Source organism: Phytophthora ramorum, assembly GCF_020800215.1.
Source record: "Phytophthora ramorum isolate Pr-102 chromosome Unknown Phyram_PR-102_s0019, whole genome shotgun sequence".
NCBI classification, from domain to species: Eukaryota; Oomycota; class Peronosporomycetes; order Peronosporales; family Peronosporaceae; genus Phytophthora; species Phytophthora ramorum.
In genome coordinates, this window is record NW_027150665.1 from 149,999 (window position 1) to 164,976 (window position 14,978).

At 58.2% G+C, this 14,978-nt stretch overlaps 6 protein-coding genes across 6 annotated transcripts; 4 read left to right on the top strand and 2 right to left on the bottom strand.

The window, feature by feature from the left end:
• Positions 1-729: 729 nt before the first annotated feature.
• On the top strand, positions 730-2,007 carry KRP23_13764 (Dual specificity protein phosphatase CDC14AB; the record flags this gene model as incomplete). The annotated part of the gene is made up of 1 exon (XM_067884517.1): positions 730-2,007. One exon carries the CDS (start codon positions 730-732, stop codon positions 2,005-2,007), a length of 1,278 nt encoding a protein of 425 aa, XP_067737918.1.
• A 63-nt stretch (positions 2,008-2,070) lies between these two features.
• Positions 2,071-2,571, bottom strand: KRP23_13765 (S-phase kinase-associated protein 1-like protein; the record flags this gene model as incomplete). Its single annotated transcript, XM_067884518.1, has 1 exon — positions 2,071-2,571. The coding sequence occupies one exon, from the start codon at positions 2,569-2,571 to the stop codon at positions 2,071-2,073; it is 501 nt and encodes a 166-aa protein (XP_067737919.1).
• A 923-nt stretch (positions 2,572-3,494) lies between these two features.
• Positions 3,495-8,061, top strand: KRP23_13766 (uncharacterized protein; the record flags this gene model as incomplete). Its single annotated transcript, XM_067884519.1, has 7 exons — positions 3,495-3,497; positions 3,595-3,649; positions 3,709-3,849; positions 3,929-4,128; positions 4,198-5,037; positions 5,116-7,285; positions 7,595-8,061. The coding sequence occupies 7 exons, from the start codon at positions 3,495-3,497 to the stop codon at positions 8,059-8,061; spliced, it is 3,876 nt and encodes a 1,291-aa protein (XP_067737920.1).
• A 337-nt stretch (positions 8,062-8,398) lies between these two features.
• KRP23_13767 (uncharacterized protein) lies at positions 8,399-9,781 on the bottom strand (the record flags this gene model as incomplete). Its single annotated transcript, XM_067884521.1, has 1 exon — positions 8,399-9,781. The coding sequence occupies one exon, from the start codon at positions 9,779-9,781 to the stop codon at positions 8,399-8,401; it is 1,383 nt and encodes a 460-aa protein (XP_067737921.1).
• Positions 9,782-12,092: 2,311 nt separating this feature from the next.
• On the top strand, positions 12,093-13,004 carry KRP23_13768 (Glutathione peroxidase 1; the record flags this gene model as incomplete). The annotated part of the gene is made up of 2 exons (XM_067884522.1): positions 12,093-12,809; positions 12,882-13,004. The coding sequence occupies 2 exons, from the start codon at positions 12,093-12,095 to the stop codon at positions 13,002-13,004; spliced, it is 840 nt and encodes a 279-aa protein (XP_067737922.1).
• A 488-nt stretch (positions 13,005-13,492) lies between these two features.
• Positions 13,493-14,413, top strand: KRP23_13769 (Protein MAK16-like protein; the record flags this gene model as incomplete). The annotated part of the gene is made up of 1 exon (XM_067884523.1): positions 13,493-14,413. One exon carries the CDS (start codon positions 13,493-13,495, stop codon positions 14,411-14,413), a length of 921 nt encoding a protein of 306 aa, XP_067737923.1.
• Between the last annotated feature and the right edge of the window lie 565 nt (positions 14,414-14,978).

Below are 14,978 nucleotides of genomic sequence, written 5' to 3' on the forward strand. Positions count from 1 at the left end.
TAACTTATCTTTTGCGCTTGAAGCGCCTTGCAATGTGTATCCATTTTTCCCGTCCGACTTCCGGGTTTGTGCGAGTTGAGCGTGTGGAGAGACCAAAAAGCACCGTTGGCGCATGACTTCACCCAGCATCCATCTCGCAGTGTTAGCAGCACACCGGGCGTGGTACAAACGCACTAATTAAAGTTTCCGCTGCTGCAAGTCGAAGTGGAAACCCACGCTGATGCGAAGCAGAAGGAGCTGGTGGCGTTACAGCTTTGGTGAGCATTTATATATGCGCGGCGTCCACGGACTCTTGTCCGTTCTATTGGTTCCTCGCGCCAACGGCTCTGGTGCGGACCCCCTCTGTCCTGCTTACGGCTCCAAGAAGCAGCGCCAAGCTTACTTTGGTGTTGAAGTGCTTAGTATTGGGCAACCGCTATTTCAAGTGCTGCGATAAGATGCCGCTGTTTGACTTCACGCCTACCACTTGCCTTGGCAGACCAGAGTGGAGGCGCCTGTCGCCGGAGATCAACTACGGTTGGCTGGGTGAAGAAGCGTTCAACGTCCCGGGCCCTTTCGGGTGATTCACTCTTGGATTCGTCGACTTCAGCTCAACAGCCTCAACAGCCTCAACGCACCTCTCGAAGCCCAGCGCAGCTCACCAGCTCCCCGTTCAGATCGTTTTCAGCGCGGGTACAAGCACCCGTCGTCTTCGAGCGCCAGAAACACCTCACTTTCTCAACAGCAAACATGGCAAGCTCGATGATGGCAAACGGTCTCGAAGAGGCGATCGAGTTCCTCCCCGGTCGGTTGTTCTACGTGCCGCTCAAGAAGGCGCCGCCCCGCATGCCCGGCACGCACTTCTTCTCCATCGACGATGAGCTCATGTACTGGAACTTCTACCTCGACTTCGGTCCCCTCAACTTGGGCCACACCTTCGTGTTTTCGGAGACACTCAACAAGAAGCTGGCGGCCGCGGCCAAGGCAGGCGAGGTCGTCTACTTCTACTCGTCGACGCAAGGGCAGCGCCGCGCGAACGCCGTCTGCATCCTTGGTTGCTGGGCTGTGCTGTTCCAGAATATGAGCGCTGACAAGGCGTACGAGCCGTTCCAGCGCATGCGCTTCCCTCCGTTCCACGACGCCACTCCGTCGGTCTGCACCTTCAACTTGACCATCCTCGACTGCCTCAAGGGGCTCGAGCGTGCGATGAACAGCGGCTACATCTCCACCAAGACTTTCGACCTGCACGAGTTCCAGCACTTTGAGCGTGTCGAGAACGGCGATCTCACGTGGGTCTCGCCCAAGTTTATTGCCTTCGCCGGCCCGCACAATGTGTACCAGCGCACACCGCAGGGCCACGTCATGCTCACGCCCGAGCACTACATCCCGTACTTTAAGAAGCGCAACGTGACGCTGGTGGTGCGCCTCAACGACAAGCAGTACGACGAGAAGAAGTTCCTGTCGGCAGGCATCGACCACCTCGACTTGATCTACCCGGACGGCACGAACGCGCCCATGCCCGTCTTGATGCGGTTCATTGAAGCGTGCGAGAAAACTCCAGGCGCGGTGGCGGTGCACTGCAAAGCTGGTCTCGGCCGCACGGGCACCTGCATCGGCGCCTACATGATGAAGCACCACTTGTTCTCGGCCCACGAGCTCATCGGGTGGCTGCGTCTGTGTCGTCCTGGCAGTGTCATCGGCCCGCAGCAGCAGTTCATGGAGGCCATCGAAGGCAGGATGCAGCAGCTCAACCCGCAGAAAAGCAAGAGCGACTCGCCTCCCGTCTCGGCGTCCGGCGGGCCTTCCAGCGCGTACGGCGTCGGACAGGATGCCAAGCGCGGAGGCAACATCCGCACTGTCGTTCCATCTCGAAACGCTGGTGCCGGCATCGTCACGAGCAGCCGCGTGGTGTCCAACCCGTCCGTCGGCCTGGACAAGACGCAGGGCGACAAGCTCAACGACCAGAAGTACATGCGCTACCGGAGCACCAAGACCACCCTCCCGAGCGGCGGCAACATGTTCTGGTAGATCAATTAGAAAGGAGGCACGGCGAGGGCTTTATAACCTGCAATAAAACGATCATTCCCTACTTTAGACGTCCTCGCACCACTTGTTCTCCTCGAGGATTCGCTGCTGCTCCTCCTCCGTGAACTCCTCCGTGATGCCAAAAGTGGCGCGGATCTCCTCGGGCGATTTGCCTTTGATCATGGTAGCCACCTTGGCGCACGACAGGTCCAGCAGCGACTTGATGTCCATGTAGTTGGCGGCCAGGATGAGCTCGAACAGCAGCTCCTGGTTCTCACCCACATCCACGAACGTGGCGTCCCACTCGTCCACCGAATCGCTCAGCACGTTGCTTTTGAGCGGCTTTTGGATCTCGGCCATGGGCGCGTCCTTGTGGTGCTGGCAAAATTCCACTACCTTGGCCAGCACGTGCGCCTTGACATTGGGCAGCGGGATCTCCTGCACTTCATCGCCCTCGTCGGCCACGAGCGTCTGCACCAGCTGGCTCATCACGGCCACGGATGCATCCACCTCGAAGGCCTCGCCGTCCATCGACACGAGCTTCACTTTTGTCTCGTGCGGCGCCATCTCCGCACCTGAGATCGAATTCGGAAATGAGGAATTGTTGCCGTGTGGTGTGAACACCGAACAAGCTTTGTCAATTCTCGCTGAGGAATTGGCTCGAAAGTCCCGATCCTCGACGCTGCTGTTTAAATGGCTCGGAATGTCGCAAAGTGGGCAACTGATCCTCGAGTCGAGGATAAGTTGCCCACTTTCGAATTTTGCTGTATTAATTGGCTCGGGAATTCGAAAGTGGGCAAAATTTCGACGCGTCTACCGCCACCACCTGGAGGGTGGCAATAGTTATGTACCTGTAAACTATGGCCACCCGGGGCAAAATTTCGACGCGTCTACCGCCAACACCTGGAGGGTGTGGCGCACGTAAAAACTAGAGGTAGAGTGTGGCAATAGTTACTGTACCTGTAACTATTGCCGCCCGGGGCAAAAATTCCTGCAAGTCTATTGACACCGACTCGAGTTTGGCCGTATTTTAGCCCCACCAAAAGAAACGAATGAAACTTGCTGTGCATGATCTCTGCGTGGGTGCAACGCAATGAGTGAGTGACTCACCAACACCAAAACTACAGTAGCTGTTCATGACGCTTTCCTCGACTGGTTACGACTTGCTATCCTCCCACTGCTTGCTAGTATTGGTAACTTGGACATAACCACCGGGCGGGGGACGCGCAAGCCAGACGGAGCTACAGGTTGCTTAGAAAAAGGAATATTGAACGAAAAAACACGGTAAATTACGCGTGAAGAGTATCGGCGAATAGGTGTTGTCGGTGATTGGCTCAGAATGAGAGGTATATTTTTCAAGTGTTGGCTGCTCTAACACGAGGAATACGGTACTGTGATTTGCCGCCTCCCCCCAGAAGCGAGCGCAGAAGCTCAAAAAGCGCGCGCACCTCGGCGCCGACCTCAACTCGACCCTCGTCGCATCCTTCATCATGGTGCGTGCACATTCACCCAATCTCCGCATTTGCACCCGACTGGACTGCTAAACCTCGTATACTCGTGTCGTGACGCGGGCGTATACAAACTATTCAGGGAGACGCGCGCATCGTGTTGACGACGCTCATCGACGAGAAGCTCCTGGCGCCCGGTGCGTGTATACACGACGTCCTGCATCCTATGCGTGTACTGACTGTAGATGTCCCTCAGGCCCCAAGAAACTCTATGTGTCCTACTACCGCAAACGTGTGTACGCGGACCTGCTGCCCGACGGCTCCATCCGGTTCAAGGACCAAGTCTACACGTCGCCAGTGCCCTGCGCGCTGCACATGAAGCGTACCCTCAATCCCTGTATGGTCCAGTCCCACGACCCGTCCCAGAAGAACGTGTCCTAACTGTGTATACATGTATACACTCTTACTATATGCAGCACTCAAGACGGACGCAGGCTGGTCGTCCATGTACTCGGCGGCCTCTGGAGAGAGCCTCAAGGACATCAAGGACCGCCTCAATATCCGCAAGCGCGGCACGAACGCGCGCTCCGCCCACAAGGAGAAGAAGGCGCCCACACCGTCGCCTACCGCCAAGGAGCGGATGGTTCCGATTCAGGCCAAGCACGAGGCGGCGCCGGTGAGTCGCTGCAGAGACGAGCTGCTCTACTCTGGAAGGGTTTACTGACTGGTTGGTTGCAATTTGTAGAAGTGCGCGGCCTGCCGGAGAGAGGCCACGACGGACGTGGCCGAGTGCAGCGCGTGCCACAGCAAGACGCACTTCAAGTGCGCGAGTCCCGCGCTGGCGGCGACCCCGTCGATGCCCTGGTTCTGCGAAAAGTGTCTGACAGGTCAGGCTAGTCGCATCCTCGAGTTCCTCCAGCAGACGCGCCGCGTGCTCGTGGAGAGGATCGCGGAGCAGAAGCAGGTGCAGCAGGACAAAGAGAATTCCATGGAGGTAATTGAGAGCGAGGACGCCAGGATGGAGGATGGGGAGCAAAGTTCGACGGACGAGAAAGAGACTGAAGACGTTGCTGATGCAGAGAAGGAAGCCGAGGAGGTGGTTGATGCCGACTCTGAGGAGAAGGCGGAAAAGTCGAGTGTGGAGAGAACACCTGCAACGCCCGAGAGCTCGAACGAGCTGCAGGAATCAGCTACTGCTGATGGTGATGCAAGCGAAGCCCCTGCCGTTGAATTAACTGCTGCAGCGGAGACGGAAAAGTCGAGTGTGGAGAGTACACCTGCAACGCTCGAGAGCTCGAACGAGCTGCAGGAATCAGCTACTGCTGACGGTGATGCAAGCGAAGCCCCTGCCGTTGAATTAACTGCTGCAGCGGAGACGTCAATGGAGCCGGAGAATGCTAGCTCGACCTCGATTGATGCTCTGAAAGAAAAAAAAATCGAGCAGAACGCAGTGGCTGCTGATTCCACTGCATTGGTGGCAAAAGACCCTGAAGAGTCTGCTGAGGGCGAGGAGGAAAACGAAGCAGCGAAGGAATTGAACGACAACGCGCAGCTGGTTGTTGTCAAGGTCGCGAGAAACCCCAGCGTACGTGATCCTTGTAGCACTTATCCGACGATGCGAGTCTCTAAACGCATTTTTTCTGTTTGCATGTCTGGTTTGTAGGCTGAGGAGAAGTTCCTCGTGCTGATTGACAGTCTCATTGCAGAAGTGTCGTCGAAAACAGATCGGTCTAGCCTGATCGCTAACAGCACCGGCGCGACGTTGGTGCACCTTGAGAAAACGCAGTTAGTGCAACTTGTGGAATACGGCAAGCGAGAGATCCTAGCGGTTACTGAGCCCGAAAGTGAAGACGATGAAGAGCAAGATGACGAAACGAAAGGTGGCCACGATGATGCCACATCCAGCACCAACTCGGAAGTTGATGCTCTGATCAAGATCTTTGATTTGCGACATCAAATTCTGTCGTCTCAGTCGCAGTTCGAGCGCACTACGAGCGCCCTCGCTAAGCGTACCGGGAAGCACCTGCGCAATGCTGAAAACGAGCTTATGGACCTGGAAGAGTCGCGAACAGTGGAGGCCAGAACTATCATGAAAGTGGTAGATTTGATTAACCAGTATTCGACCGACTTGAACAAGTGCGAGCAGAAAATTCACTTCAACGAGACGCTTCTGGAGAGCATCAATCACCGCCGCAATTTCATCCGATCTACCAACATTAACGATCGTTTCGTACCGTCATACCGCTTCAGCACGAAGCTCATGACGACGAGCAGTGACCAGCTCCTGTTAACCGTGTTACTGGACAAGCTACGCGATGTGACGGATTCGGTGAACGAGTGGACGAAGATGGAGCACCATTTTGAAAGAATGACATCGAATTTGAACAAGTCGCTGTCCTTAATTGGTACGAAGCGAACGCGTACGGGTGCTCCTGTGAAGTTGCTCCCAACCCCGGCACTGTTCGCCAAAGTGAAAATTCCTCCGTCGCGGCGTCTGATAGAACGTCAGATTGCAAACTATGGAGTGAACTTGGATGCCATTCGTCAGAATCGCGCCCGCATGCGCAAAACACTGTCCGGTATTTTGAAGATCGCCCGGGAGGAGCATTTGAGCGAGGAAATTGTCAATATGACGGACATGTTGTATCAAAAATGTCGCGACCTGAAGGCTGAAGAGGAGGAAGAGCAGCTGCGGTTGAAGGAGGAAGCGGAAGCAGAAGCAAAGGCGAAAGAAGACGCGGAGCTTGCTCTTCATGATGTGGAGAGTACCGATGGCGGTGAGGCAAGTGCGGAAGAGCCAGAGGCGAAAAGGTACCGCTTGAACCCCGTTGCTTATGCCGGGTCTGGAAACAACTCGAGCGTGATCACTACCCCCGCTGCAACACCAGTTAGCAAGGTGAACGCGTCCAGTGACGTCAAAGGCATCTCGTCGTTGCTAGGAAGCGAGGACTCCGACGCCAAGGAGTCAAACTACAGTTCTGTTGAAGGCAAGTCACGCGCCGACAATGATGACGACAGCGAAGGAGATCTGGAACAAGCGTCTCGCGCAATTGCTGACATTACGTCTTCGGTGCTGCCGGATATTCCAGGAGGAAGCGACTCGCGAATGGACTTGCTCAACTCGCCGCCTCTGAGCGAGAAGTCTGGACTGGAGACGGCGCAGGTGTTTGCTTCACAGGGCCAGTTTTTAATCCGCGGAGGAAAGGAAGGAAATGAAAAGCGTGGCGCTCTGGGTCAGCAATCCGCCCCGATCGAGCCTGAACAGCATAGAAGTCAGGCACCGAAGCCTAGTCGCCAAGCGCCACCGTCATTTCTTGACCAAGCACTCGAAGTTCTGAACAAGCAGCAACAGCAGCAGCAGCGTCTAGAACAGCAACGCCTAGAGCGACAACGTCAGTTAGAGCAACAACAGAAGCAGATCGAGAAGCAACAGCACGAGCTGGAGCACCAGCGACAGTTAGAGCAACAGCGCCAGTTGGAACAGCAGCGTTTGGAACGGGAACGCCAAGAACGAGAACGGCAAGAGCGAGAGCGCCAAGAGAGGGAGCGCTTGGAAAGGCAGCAACGTCTGGAACGACAGCGCTTAGAGAAGCAACGCCAGGAGCAAGAGCGCAAAGAACAGCAACGTCGAGAACAGCAGCGTCTGGAACAGGAGCGTCGTGAACAACAACGCATTGAACAGCAGCGCATCGAAGAGCAACGTCGCTTGGAGGAGCAACGCCGTTTGGAGCAACAGCAGAGGCTCGAGCAGCAGCAGAGGCTCGAGCAGCAACGACTGGAGCAGCAGCGTCAGGAGAAGCAACGCCAGGAGCAGCAGCGGTTGGAGCAACAGCGTAAAGAGAAGCAACGCCAAGAGCAGCAGCGAAGACAGCAGGAGCAACAACGATTGGAGCTTCAGCACCGGCAGCACGAACAGCAGCGCCAAGAGCAGCAACACCAGTTCCAACGCAGTAAAGCACCAGGCCTTCCTCAAGTGGTGCCACCTGGCTCGTCGCATTTGCAAATGCTGAACCAGCAGCAGCAACAGCAACTCCAACAGCAACAGGCGGCACTTCAACAGCAGCAGCACTCTCGTCAGATGCAGCATCCTCTGTACGGTGACATTCCTAAAGGAATGCTAATGTCGAATGGAATGGGCTCAGGCCAGCAGGACATTTACGTGCAGCAGGCGGCTCAGATGGGAATGGACATGCACGACGTTGTGCGGCACCAAGACCCGAGCCACTTTGTCGGTGGTACGTCAGCGGCCCTGCGTGGAGCCGCTCCCTTTATGCCATCCAACGACGTCCCGCGGAGCGCTGCCCAGCAGCCAGCACCGACGGCGCCGCGGACGAGCTTCTATGGCGACGACAGCCAGGCCGGGCAGATGCACTCGCAAGACGTTTTCGGCTCGCAGGGTCTGTCTGGACAGCAACGGCAGCTCTCTGACCACCACATGTTCGCAAACGAGCTACAGCAGCAGCCTGGGCAGCCACAGTCTCGGGCAATGGTGAACCAGGACTTCCTGATGGGTCGGTCCTATCGTGGCCTCAACGGTAGCAACATGCAGCACCCAGGCATGGACCAGACCGACGACGATGAGGTGAACATGAGCGACTGGGGACAGTGATAAACGTGAAAGGCTAGACGGGAGGGGGTAGCGGCACGGGGCCGGTGTTGATACATGTAAGCGAATTGTTTTCTTATTCATTCCGGTGGTGGACACCCTTGGAGAATGGACGATGCCGGTCTATTGGAATATCGATCGCAGGAACGTTCGAGCATGTGAGGCGAGACTTCGCTGTCCTTCCTCACGTCTCTTGTCGCCCGTACGCATAAATTATGAACAGTTTACTAGGAAGGCGAAGTGCAGAAGACCCCCGCCCTCTTAAACAACGCAGCAGACTTGCTGCATGCGTCGCTATGTGTGGTGGTTAGTGGGGTATTTGTGCGCACAGTTGCTCGCTTCAGACCGAGACGGACCGGGCCAGCACGGCGAGACGCTGCTGCAGGTGCTCCTCCAGACGTCGCTGAGAGTCCAGCGCGTGTGTCTGATCCTGCTCAACGGTGCGTTTCCACCGGTCCAGCACCTCCAGCTTCTCGATCACGAGCTTGTGCGTCATCACCATGGTGGTCTCACACGCCGGGAGTCTCCTCACGGCCTCCTGCGCCAGAGCGCTGCGCGGGTCGAAGTTGGTTCGAGCGCGGCGCACAAAGTCGCTCACGACCTGCGGGAACTTGGGGAGGCGCAGGCTCTGCAGCTCGGGAGCGAACTCTCGATACCTACGACGGGCCTCGGGCTGGATGCCGATGGCCGCAGCCTCCATGAGCTGGCCAGCCTCCACTGTGAGCGCGAAGGGCCCGTTGGCGAACTCCCTCGCCGAGCCCGAGTACTGTGACGAGACGACCGTGGCCATGGCCATGCGCAGCAGCTGCAGCGCCTGATGGTATAGTCCAATGGCCCGGTCGATCTGCTTCTTGATGGACTCGCAGGCCTGTGCCTCCGAGGCGTACATGGCCACGTTCGTGTGCATCTGCAGGGCGTCGGGGAGCCGCAGCGTCCGGAGCAGCAGGCCGAGCAGCGTCTGCTTCTCTCTCTCGAGCTGCTCGAGGCGCTCGGCCACGTCCATGTCTTCGTCCAAGTACACGTCGTCCTCCTCCACATCTTCCTCTCCTTCTGGCTGGGCACTGAAGCTACTACGGGAGCTCATGGAGAAGGACGACCGGCGCTTCCAGTCGTCCACGAGGGAGCTGGAGCGTCGCTCGAGTCTCTGCAGCTCGTCGTCAATGTGGACGGCCTCGGCCATGTGGTGGCCGAGCTTCTTCTTGAGCTCCTGGGCCTTCCGCTTCTGGTGGTCGGACGAGCCCGTGGCCATGGCCAGATACTTCTTGAGCACACCGCGGTCCTGCTGGGCCTCCAACTGCTGGATCATGTGCTTCTGGTCCTCGCGGATGCGCACGGAGCGGCGGCGCGCGCGGCTGAGCTCCGTCTGCACGGCCACGAGCTCCGGCAGGGGCTCGGCCACGTCGGACGAGAACGCGTCCATGCTCTGGATGCGCGCGAGGCGGGCCACCTGGGCGCTGACCTCCTCGAAGCGGCGGAAGAGCCCGCGGTCCACGGCCTGCTGCATCCAGGCGCTGTCCGTGGTCGGCCGCAACGGCGCGTGCTCGGCCGCGGTCGGCAGGCTTTGCGTGCGCGTGCGCGCGGCCTGGACGGGGTTCACGGCCGCGGAGGGGCGCGGAGGCAGCCCCAGCGACTTGGCCGGCGCGCTGGCCGGCGCCTTGCAGCACGCGGCTGCCAGCGACTCGTCCTGCGGCTGCGGGGACAGCATGAGGAGGCTGGGCGGCATCGTAGCGGGTCGGGGGGAGATTCGGCGTGTGCGCGAGGCGGCCAATGCGAAACTAAGTGCGACAACCCTCACTCTCTCGGGCTGGGGGCTCAGCGCCGTTTGGGCTCAGTGATAACGGGAGGTTCTTCGCGGGTCGGCGCTGAGTGGCCAAAACTCGGCCAATCGCAGGCGGCGAGCGAGCGAAACTGGCAGACGTGTGTTCATCATTTGGGGCAGAGACGCAGCACCAGCAACCTGCCGGCAAGTTGCTGGTACTGCTGGCCACTTGAATTTTGCCTGAAAAAAGCCCCCACCGAGCATGACTGACGCTTATCAGTCGAGCTGTGGCGGACCTTAGCGACGTGCGTGGCAGCAGCAGCAATGGCCGGCTTGCTACTCGCCACCGAGGACTTTGCAGGCTTCATGCTAAACTTTTTGAAGCCGCGACCGCTCGACTTTCTCAGCTGAGGCGCGTTTCACGCGAGTCCACCCCACCGCAGCGTTTCCTGGCGTTACCTGCAGCGGGGCCTCCAATCACTGGATTACGGGCGGGCCGCGCCCGACACCATCTTCCTCCCGCGCGCACGACCCCATCAGTGCAGCGCGCAGAACGGGGCGGGACCTCCTCATCGAGTCGCTCGCTCGATTGCTACGAGGCGTAGGCCAGCAACATTGCGCCGCGGAGAGCCAAACAGGGCCCACATATAGCTGCTTTCGCGTGGCTATTAATAATGGCAGCCTGCAACGCTGCCAGCAGCAGGCGGCGGCGGCGCTACCAGCCTGCGCAACGTGGTCGCCATGTGCTTGTGCGGCTGCAGCATGTCACTTTAGCCAAATGTAGCCATCTTCATTCGGTGTCGCTTCCTGCGCAAAAAGAGACCATCACTTTGACGAAGATTCGGCATGACGAGGATGGAGCCCGTTTTGGGGTGGAGTGCCAACCATCGCTTCGCACTTTGCCAGGTCGGTTGCAGTATGAAAGGCGCTCGCGGTGCCACTCCCAGTGACCCGCTCGTGCATCGGAGCACTCTGCAGCTGCGAGCGTCTTCGTTGAGGGAGCAGTCGCCAGAAACCATAATTCTCTCCACGCGGTGGCCGTTTGCCAACAGGAGGGGCTGGTCACGCCGCAGTCACTGCGAAGCTGCTGGCAGTTGAAAGCTGCAACGCTCCTTAGTGGCACGCCTGACGGCCAGGAGCACTTCGATCCGTTGGTCACGGTGTAGCAGCGCCCATGTTGTGCCCCCCTCCTCTTCACCAACACCGCACTGTACCATCAGGGCGTAATTGCAGTAGTTATCCATCTCTAGTTCTCGGCCACGACGCCCAGCAACTATACGCGGCCACTTGATCAACCAGGAGGCATCCGTACCACGGCTTTTCCACGACCCACAACACGACGCGCGCCATCAGCGGAGACTTTGAGCTCGAACGGCTGGGCTGTGGTCAAGAAGGAGGTCAAGGCCATCCGCCGAGAAGTCATGAACAAGTCTAAGCAGCGGAATTCGGGGGGTACTTGTCCGTCAACGAGTAGCGGCTGAGCATTGAGAGCGGTCCTGCGAGGATCATTGCAGCCCAGTGTATTATAGCTGCAGCAGTTCCAGAACCACCGTGTCCACGGCCCACATATAATGGAGGCCTGGCAACGCGAAAGATAACGCGCAGGCTCGTGCAGACTCATTATATATAACGTGTTGGAGAAAAGTGCGCCGACAACACCTTGCCAGGGGTACAAGTTGCAAATTACCACTTGCAGCATGCGATCGCGCGAACGCAGAGACCATGCCTGAGTGCTTTGCTTCGGTCTCGTGATCAACGCTGACGCTGACGTGGGCACTGCCAACGCCGGAAATTGGCTCTGAGCTCGAACTGGGGGCAGCACTCGCCTCGACTTCTACACCTGACGCCCCCATCTCGAGCGCACGCTTCTAGCCGGAGTCTCAGCCACGTATATGTGCGAATGCTATCGAGCCGACATCGTCGACGCTCCGAGCCACACGCTCTGTAAAGACGGCGAAAGACCGCCGAACGTAGGCACCCGCGTAAATCTATCCTAGGCAGCAGCGGAATACAATAGACATGGTGTCCCAAGGCAAGGCATGGGCAATGTGCTCGCACCGATGTCCGCCCATGTCCGCTCTCGATGTCCATTTCGCGGCATGACCTTCATCGACACCTTCTCGCTTGACAATCACAACGTCTGACCTGGAGCGAGTGTCGACAACGACTTGCTTTCACTATGATCCCACTGTTTCGTGTGTCACACACCAATCTAGGTTATCCCACTAGCGAGTGCTGCTCATTCGCCAAAACTCGACCCAGCACACGCACGAGCATGATGAAGCTGCCGACGGGTTACGGCTGCGAGACCACGAGCGGGGACGACGCGGCGCTCGACGCGTCTGCTGCCACCACTGCGCGCGAGTCCGAGGACTGCGTGAACGGCGTGCTGCGCCCGGCGTCGCAGAGCCAGCAGCAGTACCACAACCTGCCGGTGGCCGTGCCCGTGCCTGTGACTGGCTCGTCCTCAGCCGCCAGCCCCGACCGCGCGCGCGCCGGCTCTGCGCCACGCCGGAAGTCGGCGCACAACTTTTCGTTCCGCTCGCTCACAGGCTCCAAGTTCATTCGTCTGGCGGACTACGCCGGCAAGCCCATCCTGATCGTGAACGTGGCGTCGCACTGCAATTCGACCACCAAGGCCTACGTGCAACTCAACGATCTGGCCAAGCGCTTCCCAGAGCTCTTGGTCATCGGCTGCCCGTGCAACCAGTTCGGCCACCAGGAGAACCTCAACGGCGACGAGATCTACCAGAGTCTGCGCCACATCCGCCCCGGCAAGGGCTTCGAGCCGGCTTTCCAGCTCACGGAGAAGGTCGAGGTCAACGGAGCCAACGCGCACGCTATCTTCAACTTCCTCCGGATCACGCTGCCCTACCCGTGCGACCGCTCGCTGCTGGACGAGATGTCCACGCCCAGCGGCGTCTTCTCGCACCCCATGCGCCTCATCTGGATGCCCGTCACGCGCGCAGATGTGAGCTGGAACTTTGAAAAGGTGCGTCTACAAACGCTGCACTTGTATAGCTCTGGTGCTGACAAAAAGGTTTCGTTTTATTTGTTGTTGCAGTTCTTGATCAGCCCGGACGGCACACCGTACAAGCGCTACAGCCCCAAGCTGGACTTTACGGCCATGATCGAAGACATCAAGTTCCTGCTCAAGGTGGACGTGTCTAACGAGAAGCAGCTATAAGGCGGTCAATTTGCAGCAGCAGGTGGACACTCCACACAATACAGGCAGCTGATAAGAGGATCCGACCGTGAACGCGCGGAACCGAAACGGCGACGGACGAGTTGCTGACGGCCCGCGACGCCAGCCCAACAAGAAGACGAGACCGAGAGAAAGAGGCATGTTGTGTGTGAGAGCTCGACGTCGAGAGCGCGTCGTAGGCGACAGAATATATCAGCGTAATATTTTTGCAGTCAACACACCGAAACAAGTTGCTTTCCGAAAAGCGTCCACGTTGGTCCTCTTCGACATAACACTTGCTTCCACTATGCTCCGACTCGATTCTGGCGGTACCTCCTCTCCGATTCGTCAAAACCTTTTCCCATTTTCATCCAATCACTGCGGCCAGCCGTGAGCCAGCCATTGACGCACTTTACTGGTTGCCATCACTTGAGCAGCTACCCAGCACGCCTCTCGCCTCCCTTTCCTTCCAGCAGCAGTAGAGCGCCGCCATGCAGCACGACGAAGTGATCTGGGGCGTGATCTCTAAGCAGTTCTGCTCGTTCAAGAGCAAGCTGCCGGGCACGGGCAACATGTTCTGCAGCAACGCGTACAACGTGACGGGCCTGTGCAACCGCTCGTCCTGCCCGCTGGCCAACAGCCGCTACGCCACGATCCGCGAGGAGGACGGCGTGTGCTTCCTGTTCATGAAGACGATCGAGCGCGCGCACACGCCCAACCGCCTGTGGGAGCGCGTGAAGCTCAGCAAGAACTACACCAAGGCGCTGGCACAGCTGGACGAGCAGCTGCAGTTCTGGCCCAAGAAGCTCGTGCACAAGAACAAGCAGCGGCTCACCAAGATCCATCAGTACCTCATGCGCATGCGCAAGCTCACGCTCAAGACCAAGCCCAAGCTCGTGGTCATCAACAAGAAGATCGAGCGCCGCGAGAAGCGCCGCGAGAAGAAGGCCATGGTGGCCGCCAAGCTCGACAACTCGATCGAGAAGGAGCTGCTCGAGCGTCTGCAGAAGGGCACGTACGGCGATATTTATAATTTCCCCGAGAGAGAGTTCTCCAGCGTGCTGGCCAGCAGCGGCAAGCGCCAGACGATGGAGGAGGAGAGCGAGGCCGAGGAGGAGGACGAGTACGAGCTCGACGGGGAAGAGGAGGAGGATGACGAGGATGTCGGCCAGGTTGAGTATGTCGAGGACTTTGACGAGGACGACGAGAGCGACCTCGAGGACCTCGCCGACGAGTTCACGGTGGACGACGACGGAGACAGCGACGAGAGCGACGACGACGCTCCCAAGTCTAACAAGCGCAAGGCGCCCACGACGACGTCCAGTAAAAAGACCAAGAAGCCCAAGGGACCGTACGTCGAGATCGAGTACGAACAGGAACAGGAGACGGCCGGCGGAGACCTCAACTGGTAGATACGCTGTTCTGCGCTCGTTAACCTTGGGGAAATCGAAATAGACTATTGTGCACGTGAACATTTCTTTCGTGGCCGGCAGTCGAGCTTGCAGACATCAACTCATGGGCAGAAATTGCATATATTGACATGTATTGAAGCAGAAGCTGCCAGATTGCAACATGAAGTCAGCTACATGTTCCTAGCTAGCTCGAATGTCCACAGGCGACACAAACTTGCAGTCTGGAGTGACGAGAGCGTTCTCGAAGACGCGACTCGCATCTTCTAAGCTGCCCAGCAACTGCAGCAGCGGTGTCAGCATGTCGATACTGTACTGCACGCTCACCACTCGGTTATTCACCGAGTCCCAACCGAAGCAGTAGGTCCCACGGAGCTCGAGCTCACGACCAAGCAGCTTATTCCCGAGGCTGTGGTCGGTCAAATGAGGAAACGCGTAGCGAAGCGTGCTATCGTTGATGATCACGCGCACCTTTGTCGAGGCGATGATCGAGTCCCCAGCACCTCGCTCGAGACGCACGAGCCCAATGTGGAAGTTGTCGTAATAGCGCGCAACCAGACCCCACGAC